General features: G+C 47.1%; 1 protein-coding gene across 5 annotated transcripts in view; it reads right to left on the bottom strand.

Moving 5' to 3' along the window:
• The window catches only part of FSTL4 (follistatin like 4), a 728,090-nt gene that overhangs the window by 18,793 nt on the left and 692,194 nt on the right, over positions 1-17,103 (bottom strand). For 3 of the 5 annotated variants that reach the window (XM_082624020.1, XM_082624019.1, XM_082624021.1), the window contains 5 exons: positions 12,464-12,625; positions 11,945-12,079; positions 10,993-11,019; positions 7,653-7,771; positions 2,997-3,146 (listed from right to left, as the gene is read on the bottom strand). In XM_082624020.1, the coding sequence (XP_082480146.1) occupies positions 2,997-3,146; positions 7,653-7,771; positions 10,993-11,019; positions 11,945-12,079; positions 12,464-12,625 (593 nt within the window). The remainder of the gene's footprint in view (positions 1-2,996; positions 3,147-7,652; positions 7,772-10,992; positions 11,020-11,944; positions 12,080-12,463; positions 12,626-17,103) is intronic. The other 2 variants (XM_082624022.1, XM_082624023.1) reach the window with 2 other exon arrangements.

The raw sequence follows: 17,103 nt of genomic DNA, 5'->3' as shown, positions 1-17,103 counted from the left end.
TAAAATGGCAGCTCAAGCTTAAAAAATCTAAAGCTGAATTACTAATTTTCCCCTGTATCTGCTTCATGACCTGTATCCCCTGCCTTGCTCAAAGCCTCTATCAGAGTGTATTAGCTTCCCATTGCTGCAATAACATTGCCACAAACTTGGTGGCTTGAAACAACACAAACTTATTCTCTTACAGTTCTGAAGGACAGAAGTCCAAAATTAATATCACTGGCAGAATAAATATGTATGCAAGGTAGTGCTCCCTCTAGAGGCTCTGAGGGAGAATGCATTTCCTTGCTTTTTCCAGCTTCTAGAGCTGCATTCCTTGGCTTATGGCCTCTCCCTCCAATCTTCAAAGCCAGCAGTGTAGCAAACCTGCTTTAGTCCTTAAACTGCCTCCTTTTATGTTGTCACATTTTTTCCTGCCTCCCTCTTATGAGGATACTTGTGCTTGCAGTTAGGGCTTGCCCAGATAATCCAGGATAACTCCCCATTTAAAAATTCTTAATTTGAACAAAAATGTTTACAATTTGCATGGAAACTCAAAAGACCCCAAATAGGCAAAGCAATCTTGAGGAAAAACAGAGCTGAAGGCATCAGGCTCCCTGACTTCAGACAATACTACAAAACAGTATGGTATTGGCACAAAACTAGAAATATAGATCAATGGAACAGGATAGAAAGTCCAGAGATAAACCCACATACCTATGGCCACCTAATCTATGAGAAAGGAGCCAATAATATACAATGCAGAAAAGACAGTCTCTTCAAAAGTGGTGCTGGGAAAACTGGACAGCTACATGTAAAAGAATGAAATTAGAACATTCTCTAACACCATACACAAATAAACTCAAAATGGATTAAAGACCTAAATGTAAGACCAGACACTAAAACTGTCAGAGGAAAACATAGGCAGAACGATTTTTGACATAAACTGCAGCAAGACCTTTTTAGATCCACCTCCGAGAGTAATGAAAATAAAAAGAAAAATAAACAAATGGGACCTAATGAAACTCTAAAGCTTTTGCACAGCAAAGGAAACTATAAACAAAACAAAAAGACAACCCACAGAATGGGAGAAAATATTTGCAAACAAAGCGACTGACAAGGAATCAATCTCCAAAATATACAAACAGCTCATGCAGCTCAATATCAGACAAACAACCCAATCAAAAATGGGGCAGAAGACCTAAATAGACATTTCTCCAAAGAAGACAGACAGGTGGCCAAAAAGCATGTGAAAAGCTGCTCAACATCACTAATTATTAGAGAAGTGCAAATCAAAAGTACAATGAGGTATCACCTCACACCGGTCAAAATGGCCATCATCAAAAAGTCTACCAACAATATATGCTGGAGAGGGTGTGGCGAAAAGGGAGCCCTCCTACACTGTTGGTGGGAATGTAAATTGGTACAGCCATTATGGAGAACAGTATGGAGTTTCCTTAAAAAACTAAAAACAGAGTTACCATATGATCCAGCAATCCCACTCCTGAGCATATATCTGGAGAAAACCATAATTTGAAAAGATCCATGCACCCTAATATTCATTGTAGCATTACTTACTATAGCCAAGACATGGAAGCAGCCTAAATGTCCATCAAAAGAGGAGTGGATAAAGAAGATGTGATACACACACACACACACTGGAATATTACTCAGCCATAAAAAAGAATGAAATAATGCCATTTGCAGCAACATGAATGGACCTAGAGATTCTCATACTGAGTGAAGTAAGTCAGACAGAGAAAGACAAATATCATATAATATCACTTACATGTGGAATCTAAAAAATGATACAAATGAACTTATTACAAAATAGAAATAGAGTCACAGAAAACAAACTTATGGTTACCGGGGGGAAAGAGTGGGGGAGGGATAAATTGGGAGATTGGGAATGACATATACACGTTACTATAGATAAAATAGACAAGTAATACGGACCTATTGTATAGTACAGGGAACTCTACTCAGTACTCTGTAATGACCTATATGGGAAAAAAAATCTAAAAAAAGTGGATATATGTATAACTGATTCACTTTGCTGTACAGCAGAAACGAACACAACATTGTAAATCAACTATACGCCAATAAAAAAGGTAAAAAAATATCTTAATCATACCTGCAAAATCCGTTTTGCTATACAAGGTGACATTCATAGGTTCTGAGGATTAGGATGTGGACATCTTGGGGGCCATTATTCATCCCACCACACATAGTAAATGGCATCACCATTGTACAGTTGCTTAAATTATTATTATTATTACAATTATTATTATTCCTTTCCCTCAAACCTTACATTCAATCGAGCAGAAAATCTTTCGGGGTCTACCTTTAAAATACAGCAAGACTTTGATAGCTTCTTACCACCGCCACTGCTGTCATCATCTTGCCCAGATTATTTCAGTGACCAATATCTCTGTTCTATCTTCCAGTCTGCCCTTAACTGAGCAGCAGATTGACTCTTTAAAAATGTCAGATTATGTCACTCCCCTAATTAAAACACCTGAATGTCTGGCTATCTCACTGGCCTTTGTTTACCCCTGACTTCACCACATCCTACTCTCCCCTTCCTGGCTGTGCTCCAGTCCCACTGGCCTTCCCTCTTCTCCCAGAGCGGGAGTCCCACCTGGCATTCGGATCTCAGGTTCTGTTCACTTCCAGAGTGAGGCCCGCTTAACAACAGTCTTCCAGTTCCTCTGCCCCTTTCAACCTGTAAGTAGCTCTTACCATCCATAGCCCCTAAAATTCTGATTTATGGTCTGTCTCCCCAGCTAGAATATAATTTCTAGGACTTGCTCATTCATGGCTGTTTTCCAAGCACCTAGACCAAAGTTTGGCACATAGTAGGCAATAAATACTTGATGAAAAATGCACATGAATCTTCTTTGCTCCCTCCCACTTCTGACCACCTCTCCTAGGAGCTGTGGAGTGTGCAGAAAACAAAGAAGGATTTGGCTGGCTGTGCCCCAGAACTGGAAGCTCCCCCCTCCCTTAGAGAGATGTACCTGGAGGACTTTCTGGGCCTGCACGTCGACCACGAGGACTCTGCTCAGGGCGGGCTGGGCCACGTAGATGTAGCGGTGCCTGACGTTCACTGCTGAGGCCCACTGGCAGGGCTGGGTGGCGCCTCCTTCCCTTTGAGGACAGATTTCTTCCTGTAAAGGAGATAGGTTGCCATATGTCTTCTTAATTTCCTGTTCCCCCATCATTGCTGGGTTCCCTCTCCCCGACCCTGCTCTGTCCCTTTCTTTCTGTCTCGGAATTCTTCACATCCAAAGAGCACGGCACGTGAGCCCTCCCGCACCACCAGGTTTTCACTCCACATTCCGTTCATCTTTCACCTCCTCCTGCTCTTACTGAGGCTGTAACTCCCTTTGCCGGCCTCTCAATCAGCAGCTGCGTGGTCCGTGTTCTTCCACTCTTGCGAGCTACCTTCTCCCTTTCCTCATCCCCATCCATCGTATAAACAACTTCTGTCAATGACCAGACTCCTGAAGGAGTTACCTGTGCACTCTCGGCTTCCTCACCTCTCATAAGCTCCTTAATCCTCTGGCTCTAGTCCTCAGCACAGAGCTGGTGGTGTTCTCACCAAGCTCTAGGCTGACTTCTCAGTTATTACATTCAAGCTCTGCCATCATTTTATTTGAACTTGGGGCATCATCTGACAGCGTCTTGACTACTCCTTGGTTCTTTTCCCTCCATCCTCCCCAGTGGCTGATCCTTCTCTGTTGCTCAGTCCTACTCTGTTTGCTGATCTCTAGATGCCGGGATGCTCAGAGGTCGCTCCTGGACGACTTCTCTAAAATCCACTCCCTTTGCTAATCTTTGTTAATCCACGCCTATGACTTTAGACACAATCTACGTGCTTACAACTCCCAAATTCATATCTTTCACTCAGTCCTCTTCTCGGAACTCCAGACTTAGCCACTTCCTAGGTCTACTTGGCTATTTAATTTACATCTCAAATGTATAAGTCCAAAATCAACTCTCAATTTTGCCTCCCAATCCTGCTCATTCCACTCAAATAAATGGCAGCTCTCTTGTTTTAATTCCTTAGACCAAACCTTTCAGGTCATCTTTGACTGCTTTCTCTCCCCATGCCCTCAGCCTTCATCCAGTGCATCAAAAATCATTTCAGTTTTACCTTCAAGAATATATTCAGAATTAAACTTTCCGACCACTGCCACCTCTGTCACCTTGGCTCAAGCCACATCTGTCCGTTGAGTAACTGCTACAGCATTCAGACTGTGCTCCTTGATTCCACCCTGGCCTCCTGCTAGTTGTTCTTGACACAGAAACCACAGGGATCACTGTGAAATACAAGTCAGCTCAACTCCCTCCACCACAGGAACATTCTTTCTTGCTCAGAACAGGGTCCAAGTCTTCCTTGAAGCCAGCGAGGCCCTGAACACTCTGGCTCCTCTGCCCACCTCTGCCTTTCTTCTCCTTTTCCCATCCTTCCTGCGCACACGGCATGCTTGCTCTTCTGCACTCACGCCGCCCTCCTGCACCAGGGCCCGTGCAGCTGGCTGTTCATCAGATGTCTACCTGGTTTATTTCCTCATGTCCTTTGGGTGTCAGCTTACGTGTCGTCATCTTGAGACACCCTCTCTGGTCTCACCTAGCTTAGCGCCCTGGCATCCTCACTGCCTCACCTTGCTGCGTTTGTCATCTACCACTTGACCTTCTGCATTTGTCTGTCTACCTATGTTTAGTCTTTCTTTTTTCACTAGATAGAAAACACCTTGAGAGCACGCTCTTTGTTGGGCTCACTGCCATACTCTTAGCACCTAGTAAAGCACCTGACACAGAATTGGTGCCTAAAATATATTTGTTGAATGAATAAATGAGAGAAAGGGGGACCTTCTTTTCCCTTAGTCTTCCATGATACACATTCTCATGTTTCTCCTCATGACTCGTGTCCAACACTGTCTCAACCTTTGTGGTTCCTCTCGGTGCATCTGCCCCTTAACTGCTGATGCCTCCCAGGGTTCTGTGCTAGGCGCCCGACTCAAATCACTCACATGCACCCTTGGCGATCGGGTCTCCCATCCGGGCTTTCGTCAGTACCCTCATGCTGATGGCTCCCAGATCTGTCTTTGGCTCAGAACCACCTTCCCCAGTTCCCACGTGGTTCCCCTACAGTCACCTCATACACAACCATCCGCATCTGAACCGGTCCTTGCCTCCATCCCTGCTCCTCCTCTGGGTCCTCATCAGCATCTGGTCAGCCAAGTCCAAAGCAGGAACACCATCTTTGATTCTTCCTTCTCCCACACAAGTCACTGTGAATTAGTCCTCGAGGACTACAGAGATTGCCTCCTAAATCTCGGAGTTCTTCTACTTTCCATCTCCAGCCCCGTTTCTTTCCTAAATGGCTAAGTAGCTTTGAAACAGGTCTTTCTCCCTTTACACTTGCCACTCTCTGTCATCACATTTAATCCTCACAAGAACCCCCATTTGCCTGTGAGAAAACGGAGGCTTAGAGGGGTTAAGTAACTTTTCTAAAGCCACTTAGCCTGCTGAGTGACAGAGGTGGGACCTGAACCCACCTGTGCAGATCCTGTTCTAAAGCCTGTGCCCTATTAATCCTGCCACTTCCTGCTGGGCAAAGTGGACATCTCATCCAGCAGAGGGGCCGGAGATGAGATGCCAACCTCCTACTCACTCAGCACTTGAGAAAGAGGGTCAGCTCATTGTAACCCTCCTGTGAGGTTCTAGACATTTTTTAGATGAGGAAAATGTTATTTGGGACTGTTCCATAGCTCACGGAGGTCTTGTGTTGCCTGAAATGCCTACGAGACCTCTCTTACTGTGTCTTGTTCCAGTTTCTTCGGAAAACTGAACCCTGGTTAGGATTTGAGAGATGTCCCCTACAAGCTACAGGTTAGGTTATTGCAAATGTATGAGAAATTAGTGCCAATGTGATGGGTTACAATTATTCAAACCTAACTGCTAGAAATTTACTAGGACCACTCTTTCTCGATGGTTTTGTGGCTATCACGTGGAGGGAAAACTTATCAGAGGTAATACTTTAAAACACGATTAATTCAAAGGAAGTAGCCTGGAAAGCAGCTGCTTCCAAGCTGCAAATGTGAGAAATGCGACGCTCTGAGGTACACCACCAGTCAGGACAGCAATGCAACACACTTGTCTCAGGAACTTGTCTGGACCAGGCCCACTCGCTCCAGTAGCTCCAAGCCCGTTTCTGTGCCCCAGTTTTATCCACTGTCTGTCTTCAAGGAGAGGGCATGTGGGGGCTTTTAGATGACTCTTGGATTAATGCCATACTTCTACCCTCAAGTCGCTAGGGATTAGAAGAAGAGGTCAGACCTCGAGCAAGAAACCACCAACACAAGGCCGAGTGGGATACCGGTGGGAGGGACAGAGCCGTGGGCCGGGGGAGCACAGCTCTGGAGGACGCCTCCTGACAGCTGGGTCTTGAGGGTTGGAAGGGCTTTTCTGGACCTGCTACCCGCAATCATCTCTTTTGCCTCTGCCCACTGCATGTCACGTTGCCACTTTCTACCTGGCCTCTTATTTGTTCACAGCAGCTCTGATGTGTGGGCCATTCACACATTTCAAGCTCGCTCCCTTGTTCCCTGGAGGCCACTGAGGGCCTCCAAGCTCTAAAATCTACTCAGTGCTTCCCATTCCCACCACCACTGGCTTAACCCAGGTCACCACCCTCACCTGGGTGATCACAACAGCCTCTTCACCCCCTTCTGTGTTTCTAGTGCAACCCTTCTGATCATTACCCGCCGTGAGGCCCTGCACAGGTCCCAAAGCACCCTGATCCTGGCCATCCTTCACTTGAAGTTCTTCAGTGCTTCCCATGAGAACTCCTCAGCTTTGACCCTTACCTACGGTCATCGTAAATCTGAGGCCCTTCCCACATCCATTCGTCCCTCCAGGCATAGAGAATATTTGCGGTTCCCTGAATGTGACCTGATGTTTTATGCCTCTGTGCTCCATATTCATGACATTTCCTTTCGAAACCCATCACCAATTCCCACCTGTTCTTCACAGCTGAGCTCAGGCATCACCTGCCCCAGGAGCCTTCTCTGACTTTATCCCCCAAGGTCTGGAGAGGCCTCTCTCCTCAGTGTTCCAGTGCACCTTACACATCCTTCTAGCAGCACTTGTTTGGCAGCTGTCTGTTCACACTTCTGTTTCCGTCATTTGACTGCAAACTCGCAGAGGCCAGGAACCCATCCGTCCGCCCTGGGCCTCCCCTCAGGCTCAGTGCATGCAAGTGGCCGCTGGAGGAAGGAATGAGAGTTTAAGCCTCATGTACTCCTTCCTTAGCCTTGAACCACATCTGGAGCCACATCGCATGTAGCAAATGGAATTTTTTTTTTTTTTTTTTGCTGTACGCGGGCCTCTCACTGTTGTGGCCTCTCCCGTTGCGGAGCACAGGCTCCGGACGCACAGGCCCAGCGGCCATAGCTCACGGGCCCAGCCGCTCCGCGGCATATGGGATCCTCCCAGACCGGGGCACGAACCCGTATCCCCTGCATCGGCAGGCGGACTCTCAACCACTGCGCCACCAGGGAGGCCCTAGCAAATGGAATTTAAGAAATCAAGTGGCACACATGGTGAAAGGCTGCCTCTCAGGATGCTGTGTGTGAGGTGGACGTGCCCCAGGCACAGACACTTACGTAGCTCATGAAGATCTTCTCCGTGGGTCTGAGGTGCCTCTGGATCTCACAGTCCACTGGGTGCAAGATGATTATACCATCGTCGGAGAAGATGTAGAACATGTTTCCCACACTGAGACCTGCAAGGAGAAGCACAGCCATACTTATGCCCCTCCTAGCAGTTGGTCCCCAGGCAGGGTCACATGCCACATCAGGCACAGATGAAACCTACAGCTTGGCTGCGTCTGATACAGGCACAGAGTACAAGGCCTGGTCGAGGTGGGGTGAAGAGAGATGAGCAGGCAGTGTGTGGGGAGCGAGTGCCCGAGGGCTGCGAATCAGTATGTACACCGAGGGCTCTGCAATCCCCAGGCTGTCCTCCCAGACACGCATACCTGTGCCGGGTCATCCAGGGCTGGCCGCCAACCCAAGTTTTCAAATAAGTGATAGCCTTGGCTTTGACATACATTTGACCTTTTCTGTTCTGAAAGGCCAAGTCTCCCATGGTCCTTGTCAACCAGTCAAATCAGAATGGATCAGGTGATGCCAAAAAAGCAAAGGCTTTTATTTTTTTTAAACACATTTATGTACCGTGCTGCTACCTGGGATGTGAGGGCCTAAGCAAGCTGTGGCTGGTATTCCTTTGTCCAAACCAGGCCTGTCTGTGCCCGTGGCCCTTCCTTCAAGACAGTTTGCTCCAACATCTGCCCTACCAGTTTCCCTACAGCAGCCCCAGGCCAGGCGACGGAGCCCACAGCCTGGTTAGGCCACCTGCCTGCACCCCCATCCCAGCCCAGGACTGTCTGGGGAGAAATCTCCTCAGACCGGCAGAGAAGGGGCCTTGGGGACAAGTTAGTTCAGCCTCCTTATTTTAAAGACAAAGAACCCGAGGTCCAAGACGGGGAGGGGCTCGGTTGAGGCCTTGTGCCTTCGTGCGCCAGCCCTGGGCTCTGTCCCCTCACCCTGCTCTCCATAAAAGGTCCACATGGCACAAGGGTGGGCAAGGTCTAGAGTTCTCCCTCTTTCTCCCCTCCCCTTCCTCCCTCCCTTCATTTCATTTGAAGGTAAAACATTGAAAAGATTGCTATGGATTCTAAGAGAATTAGCTATGTGGAAAATTCTCTCTTTCCAGTCATGCTGAGAAAACCAGTGTATTGACTTAACTGACTAGCTGGGTAAGTTTTCAGTGAGTTAGAAAATAAAACAGGCAAATAGGAATCACTGTTCCACTTGCTTTCAGGGGCTCTGCAGGTCATTTTCACCAGTGCCTGTGGTTCCCAGTTTGGACAGAGGTCCCTGACTGTGTGACACAGCCTCACCTGCCTCTGGTTCTGTGCTGAGAGGGGCTCCGGGCAGGAGGGCTCCTGCCACTAAAGACAGCTAGAAGCCAGCCTCTCAGAAACTGGGAGCACACAGGAGCACTGCATAAGTCCCAGTGGGAATCCTGGAGTGCTGGGCAGCCTGTCCTGAGAGCCAGATGAAGCAGGCCAGCGCCTCCTACACGGCAGCCCAGTGTTTGGAGTGGGCTAGGTAGTACACATTCGCTCTGACCCCAATCTATCCTGTCTCCAGGAGGACTTTCTCTTCTGTACACTCTCACCTGGCACGCTTCTCTCACTCAAACCTGTAGGGGCCAGAGGGGGTCAAAGTCCCTGCAAGACCACACACCCTGCAATAGCCTCCCAAGGTTTTTGGAAAATCAGTAGCTGGAAGAACCCACATGAGATGGAAGCTTCGTAGAGCCCACGTGGGCTTTGCAGCTGTGGTTACACTGCAGGCTGAGCACCGGGCCTTGTCACGGTTGACAGTGCAACGTGAGGCTCAACAAGGCCTTGCTCCACAAATAACTGACTTCACCAGAGAGCTGGCCTCACGAGCCAGCCCCTGGAAGGTTCTGCTTGTGATTAGCTTGACCAAGGGGGCACACAGGAGCTTTCTCTGCTTCTTCGCGCCCATCATTTCACTGCTCCTATTGAGAGCTGACAGCGCCCTGGAGCCCTGCTGGCTTCTTTGCTTTTGCTTCTGTATTTCCCTATCTCCAGGCCTGGAGTTTGAGCAGGGAGGGGGGGTATGAGCAGCTAGCTGTCCAGGCGTGAAGGAGTTTGTTCGCTGCTGGGCTGTCCAATATTAGCGCAGCATCAGCCAGCCTAAAGCCCCGAGGCAGCTGTGGGTCTTAAGTTGGCCTTTGGGCCTCCAGAGCTGCATTTAACACTTTCCAGGGCCTCCTGCATTCTCTGCAGGTCTCCACTTTTGAAATTTGGAAACACCCCTCAGAAAACACCTTTTAAAGACACAGAGCCAAAGCTCTCTGTGTGCACTGTGGCCTAGGGACTAAGTTCAGGCGGTGTCAAGGGACCACTGTCCATGATTAGCAACTGCTGCTCTGACTTTCCTTCTGAGGATTCCTAAAGCCCACGGGCAGCAATCCCTCATTTCCCAGGCTCTGCCTTTGTTTTGCTCCCAGACTTACTGTGTGAGCATTTGTGCGTGACATTCAGGAAATTACTCTGAGTGCGTGTATGCGTGCATATGCTAGACTGCAGGTAACATGGAAGTTCTTAAGGAAAAAATATGAGGAAATATGATGGGTTTTAAAGAAGGAAATTTAGTGCTTAGCCCCGAAATTGCATGGTGCTTTCTGCTGCTTCTCATACCGTCCCTCTGTCCACCTAGCTGGAGAATAAGTTACCTCAGGGGATTTGGACTCTCTGGTGGAGGGGTTCATAGGTAGGGTTGGGGTCCACGAATGCATGTACACCCCACAGAGTGACTCGGGCTCTTTAACCCAGCACCCACATGTGCCCGCTATTTTTGGAGCCATGTTATTAGACCATTTTTGATATACAAAAATGGCAATTTTGTATGGCCCAACCTAATATCTACAGATTGTTAGATAGATATAAATTTTAAAAACCCATTCATTTAGAAATATACATGTAAACATACATTTACAGAAATCATGGTAGCTTTTTAGTTCAGCATTTCCTCAAAGTATACACTAAACCCCAACACCAGTATCAGTTACAGGAAAAAAGTCTAAGGCCCAGCTCTGACCAGGACCCCTGCCAAGAAGCTGGCTTTAGTGGAGGTTTCAAAATTGCTTTAAATGGAAACTTTCGTTTTAAAAATTCTAATCGTGTAATGTCCGTTAAAGACACTAGTAAGTTTAAATCTGCCTCAAGCGTGCCACTTGATTTTGACATGGACTTCCCCTCTCCCATCTGATTTGGCCAGTGGACCCCACTTGTGGGGACTGCTTGATGTCTGGAAAAGCTGTTGGTGGCTTATGGAAAGATGGCCTGTTATGGAACCATGAACACACGTGACCACAGGCACGACACAGAATAAGAAAGCTTGGTACCTTCTTCTCGCCATAGAATGTTTGCAACTGCAGCATCAGAGAACGGTGAAAGCAGGAATGTGATGGAGGGAAGGAAAAAAAAGAGGAAAGCAACTTCAGAACCTTCCGTGTAGTGAGTCAGTTCATGCACATACTGCTATCTAGTCCCTCATGTTTAGAACCTGCACCGCTCATGGCCCCAGCAATACTGAGGGGGGACGCTGGATGTGGACAAATGCTTCCAGGGCTCAGGACCCTTCTGGTTCCTAACGAATCAGGTTACAGGATCACAGAAGCTAATGGGACTCTCCTCTTCTGTGGGTGATAAAGAGCAAGCAACGTCTCCCCCAGACCTCCTGGTCTACTTCCAGGACCAAGCTGGTTTTCTGCTAGGATTCTCCCTAGGAGGACCATCTGCAATACTTCTGATTTTTTCCCTTGATGATAAAGACTCAGCTTAGAGCCTTTGATCAAGGGAAAGAGACCGTGTCTAACACCCATATCCATGAAATCAACCTTGCAGGGTCTCTTGGGGAGCAGTAGCTACGAGGGAGAGCCTGCTTAGCACCCCTGGTGGGCAACAATCCCTGGAGTAAAGACAGGTGTGTGAGAGTGCACAGGCCAGCTCCTGGGCTGTGGATGGGCAGCAGCAGCTGGTGCGTGGTCAGCATGAACACTTTTGTGGATGAGGGACAGAGCAAGTAGGAGGCAGAACTGGGGATATGATACGCGAGCTTCCTTGTGGTCCTGGGTTCTGTCTGCTGTCCAGAGTTTCCCTGTCTATGCCTCCAGAGTTGTCTAGGTTTACAGGGAAGGTCTACCCACCTCTGGCCACCCTCTGTCCCCAGCTTTGAGCACAGAAGGATATGAGGTTTACCCGTCTCAAGGGGCTCATGATTGGTGGCTGTGGCCCTTGCCACCCAACATCCCCCAACCAGCTCAGTGAGGAGCTCAAAGGCAAGCGTGGACTCACGGGTCTTTCTAGCCGAGTCTTCGATGAAGAGGGAGGAAATATCTTCGTCCACACCCACTTCATTTTTGGCAATGCAGGTATACGCCCCTGTGTCTTCATACCGAACACTGCCGATGTGGAGTTCGCTCCCATTGGCTGTAGAAGGGACAGTGCTCAGGGCGGCCTGTTCAGCTGGGACCTCCATCCTTATCCCTTCTCCCTTCTATTGAGAGTGTTGAGGTTAAAAGCACAGCCCCTCAGCAGGGCTGAGGGCAGCCAGTACCCTGATATACGCCCAGGAAGGGCTGGAACAGCAGAAATGAACTGCAGGTGACCTGGGACCTGATTGACAGCGTCTCATCATTGTGCTCAGAAAGATCTGTGTGAGTCCAGAAAGCAGGGAAACTGGGGGAGATATCTGTTTGCTCCCCGAACGTCTGACTTAGAAACAAGTCACTCCTCTCATTTTCATTCCTGGGGAGAGCGTCAGCTTGAACTTGATGGGAATAATGGCCAAGAGACACCGAGCGGAGCTCTTACCTAAGAGGGAAAGCTGTTTCGACATCTGGGTTGAGACATCCATGCCATTTTTTAGCCAAGTGATTCTGGGCATAGGAATGCCCTCTGCGTGACATCTCAGGCTAGCTGCCACTCCGGGTTCCTGTGCCTGGGTCTCTGGATAGACACGGATGACGGGTGGCACTGTGGGTGAGAGTTAGTGCTGGTGAGAAAAGGCCTTCACCTGCCTCAGGCCTGTGGTCCAACTCTGAGACCCTGCCCAGAGGGCTGAACCGAGAGACAACTCTGGAGTTCTCTTTGTAACCAGCTTGCAGCCATCCTGCAGCAACTCAAGCCCTAAAAGAAAGGCCTATAAAATGGATTGCTGACAATAAACATGTCAGGCTTTGTACGCTGTAATTCATGGCGTTCATCATTATTCTAAATATGATCAGAGAGACATCCAAATATTTAAGGCTGTTTCAGCTGCTACACGTAAAGAGCAACAACTGCCAAAATTTATTTCTGAATGAATAAAATTCAGATATATTATTTCTCTTATCGGAAAGCCATTGGACAGGGGCTTAATTTCTTGCAGGAAGTGCTTCACAAAGTACTTATGGGCACTGACTGGCAGGGCTCCTAATTACATCACTGCTCTAGGGAAGACCATTGGTTTTCCAGTGGGTCATTTTTATTTTTCCACTTCTCATCCCCAGAACATGGGTGAAAGGCAAGTGTGCCCTCCTTGGCTCCTGACTCACCCATGGGTCCTGGCAGTCAAGTTCAGGGCTGGGGATGTGACCAGGTCCACTCATCAGATGAGCATCAGTACCCTCTACCCTCTGGCCTTTCCTACATGGGCTGTCTGTGGGGCAGGAAGGAGTGAGGACTGTCTGGAGGATCTTCCCTCCTACCCCTAGCTCTGGGCCCAGGAAATAAAATAATTATCATTTTCAGTGGAATTTGGGGCTCTTATTCATGCATTTTTCTCTATATACTTACAAAAAGGGTTTATGAGAGCTTCTGTAAAGGCACCTGGATATTAAACTAAACAACAACAATAACAAAAACCACATCATACACCTTTTGGAAAGTTGGGAGATGCATTCTTTGCCTTGAAGCCAGCAACTACATTTTTCCAGAGTTATCTGGACACTCCTATTGTCCGATAAAAGAAAGTGACCCAGGGCAACTTTCCTGGTGGTCCAGTGGGTAAAACTCTGCGCTCCCAATGCAGGGGGTCTGGATTCGATCCCTGGTTGGGGAACTAGATCCTGCATGCATGCTGCAACTGAGAGTTTGCATGCCACAACTAAGAAGTCCACATGCCGCAACTGAGTCCGCATGCTGCAACTGAAAGATCCTGCATGCCACGACGCAAATCCCACGTGCCGCAATGAAGACCCAGCACAGCCTAAATAAATATTAAAAAAAAAATAACTTAAAAAAAAAGAAAGTGACCCAGTATGTTAGGAGAGAGATTTTTCTTGGGACTAGAGGTGGAACAAACTGACGCATATATTAGAAGGAAGTGATAATGTTGATCCTAGAACGTGAAGATTTCTAGTGATCTGTGCTTGGGTAGGCTGAGGACAAAAGAAAAATTCTATTACCTTATTGTGAGAAACAGATGCTGCAGGTCCTGTTAAAACCCAGGAGGCTGGTAATAATCTGATCAACTTAGCCTGAGTTTCAAGGCTTTCCTCTGGTTGACCTATGGGGCAAAGTAGGGGGCCGAGGACAAAGCCAAATGGATAGCTGGCAAAGGGCACAAACCCACCTTCAGAGTGGCCAGAGCTGCTTCCATAACGTGAGCTCAGAGGCACCCATGACTAACCACACACAGACCAAACAATAATAAAATCTGAGTCATTTCCTTGGTTTCTCTCTGTTTGCAGTTCTGGGGGAGAGTCCCAGGGTGTGGGAGAAGGTCCTTGTCACGGGTCAGGCCACTTGGGATGGACGAAGGAAAAGGGGCTCTAGCTAAGGCGTATCTGGAGGAATGCTCAGAACACAGAAGTGGATCTCTCTTCTCTGATTCCCCTTGGTTCAAAGAAGGAAGAAACAGTAATTTATCTAGGAAAACTTCCTATACCCTGAATTTGTGGTAAAGAGAGGAATGGGGTTCAAGCTGCAGAGACAGCAGAGTTTTTTTCAAGAGGCTATGATTCAGAAGCACAGAGATAGAGCGGGGGTGCCCAGGAACACTGGACTGGTGGGGAGTTGGAGACGGAGGTAGAGCAGCCCGGGCTCTAGAACGTGGGCGGCCAGGACCTGGGAGTGAATAACCTTGGGCTCCTGCTAGATCACCATTTATTTATATAAGCCTGCCAAGCAACCACATAGTAAACTTAAAGAAGGTGAGGGAAGAATCAATAGAGATAGAAGCAGAAAGGAATGAATCAATTTGCCAAAAAAGAGTGGAACTAATAAATCTGAGACCTGGATGTTTGTGAAAATGAATAAAATAGCCAAATTTCTGGCAAGTTTGTTTAGTGAAAAAAATAAAGAACACAGAGGAGATGAAAAAAGATGGAAGTACTTTGTTCAATTATAGGTAATAAACATGAAACTCTCAATGAAATGAATCACTTAAAAGGAAACTTTAAAGTATTTACATGGAATCAAGAAGAGAGCATTTAAAACATTTTAAAGCACTACTTTTCAGTTATGCAGTGAATAAGTTCTAGAGATCTGTTATACAATATAGGGCCTATAATCAGCAATATTATGTTGTACACTTAAACATCTATTAAGACAGCAGATCTCATGTTAACTGTTCTCACCACAAAAACGAACAAAAAGAAAAACAAAGGGACACAAGGAAACTTGTGGAGGTGATGGGTATGTCTGTGACCTTGATTGTGGTGGTGGTATCCTAGGCGTATACATGTACAAGTTCATCAAATTGTACAGATTAAATACGTGCAGTTTTGGTATATAAATTATAAAGCTGTTCCTTTTTTTTTTTCTGCTGCCTCAGTTATCCTTTATTTGTAGTTTACCTTGAATTACTCTGGTGACCTATTCAGGTTTTTTTTTTTCCTTCAATTCACGGTGTCTCGGCACACCTACGTCACCGGCTCCTTTACAAAGAAAAGTCCATAAAGCTGTTTTTAAAAAGGCACTACTAACCCCCAAAGAACCCTGATTAGTTTCATAGGGAAGTTCTTTTGTACACTTCAGGAACAGATAATTCCTAGAGCATACAGCAGAGAAGATGTCCCAAATTTTATAATGAAGCTGTATAACCTGGACATGGAAACCTGCCAAAGAGAGCACAAAATAGATGATTACAGACCTAACTCAGTCAGCACTAGGTATACTGAAATCCCAAGTAAAATATTAGCAAATCAGGATTCTGGACAAGATGGTAGAGTAGAAGGACTTATGCTCACCTCCTCTCACAAAAACACCAAAATCACAACTAACTGTTGAACATCCATCGACAAAAAAGACTGGAACCTACCAAAAAAGATATTTTACATCCAAAGACAAAGAAGAAGCCACAAAGACACAGTAGGAGGGGAGCTTCTGCGATATAATCAAATTCCATACCTGCCGGTGGGTGACATACAAACTGGAAAATAATTATATCACAGAGGTTCCCCCACAGGAGTGAGAGCTCTGAGCCCCATGTTAGGCTCCCCATCCTGAGGGTCTGGCATCAGGAGGAGGAACCCTCAGAGCATGTGAATTTGAAGGCCAGTAGGGCTTGAGTGCAGGAGCTCCACAGGACTGAGAGAAACAAAGACTCCATTCTTGGAGGATGCACACAAGATTTCACATGCACTGGGACCCAGCACAAAGCAGTGACTCCATAGGAGCCTGGGCTAGACCTACCTGAGGGTCTTGGAGGGTCTCATGGGGAGGCAGGGGTTGGCTATGGCTCACTGTGGGGGCAAGGACACTGGCGGTGGAGGGCTCAGAATACTGATCAGTGTGAGCTCTCCATTTCGGCAATGAGGCCTGGCCCCACCCTGCAGCCTGCAGACTCCACTATGGGACACTTCTGGCCAAACAACCAGCAGGGTGGGAATCCAGCCCCACCCATCAGCAGACAGGCTTCCTAAAGTTGTACTGAGCTTACAGCTGCCTCTAAACACAACACTTGACACGGCTCTGCCCAAGAGAGGGACAAAACCCGGCTCCACCCACCAGAGGGCAGGCAACAGTCCTTCCCACCAGGAAGCCTGCACAAGCAGCAGGACCAACCTCACCTACCAGGGGGCAGACATCAGAAGCAAGAACTATGATCCTGCAGCCTGTGGAAAGGAGACCACAAACATAGAAATTTAGACAAAATGGGATGGCAGAGGAATATATCCCAGACAAAGGAACAAGATAAAAACCCAGAAGAACAACTAAGTGAAGTGGAGATAGGCAATCTACCTGAAAAAAAGAATTCAGAGTAATAATAGTAAAGATGATCCAAGATCTCAGAAAAAGAATGGAGGCACAGACTGAGAAGATACAAGAAATGTTTAACAAAGACCTAGAAGAACTAAAGAACAAACAGAGATGAACAATACAATAACTGAAATGAAAAATACACTAGAAGGAATCAATAGCAGAGTAAATAAGGCAAAAGAACGGTAAGTGAGCTGGAAGACAGAATGGTGGAAATCATTACTGTGGGACAGAATAAAGAAAAAAGAATGAAAAGAAATGAGGACAAG

This window comes from Mesoplodon mirus (genome assembly GCF_964341445.2).
Source record: "Mesoplodon mirus genome assembly, chromosome: 5".
NCBI lineage: Eukaryota > Metazoa > Chordata > Mammalia > Artiodactyla > Ziphiidae > Mesoplodon > Mesoplodon mirus.
The sequence above is the reverse complement of the archived record's forward strand: the minus strand, read 5'-3'. Positions and strand labels throughout refer to the sequence as shown.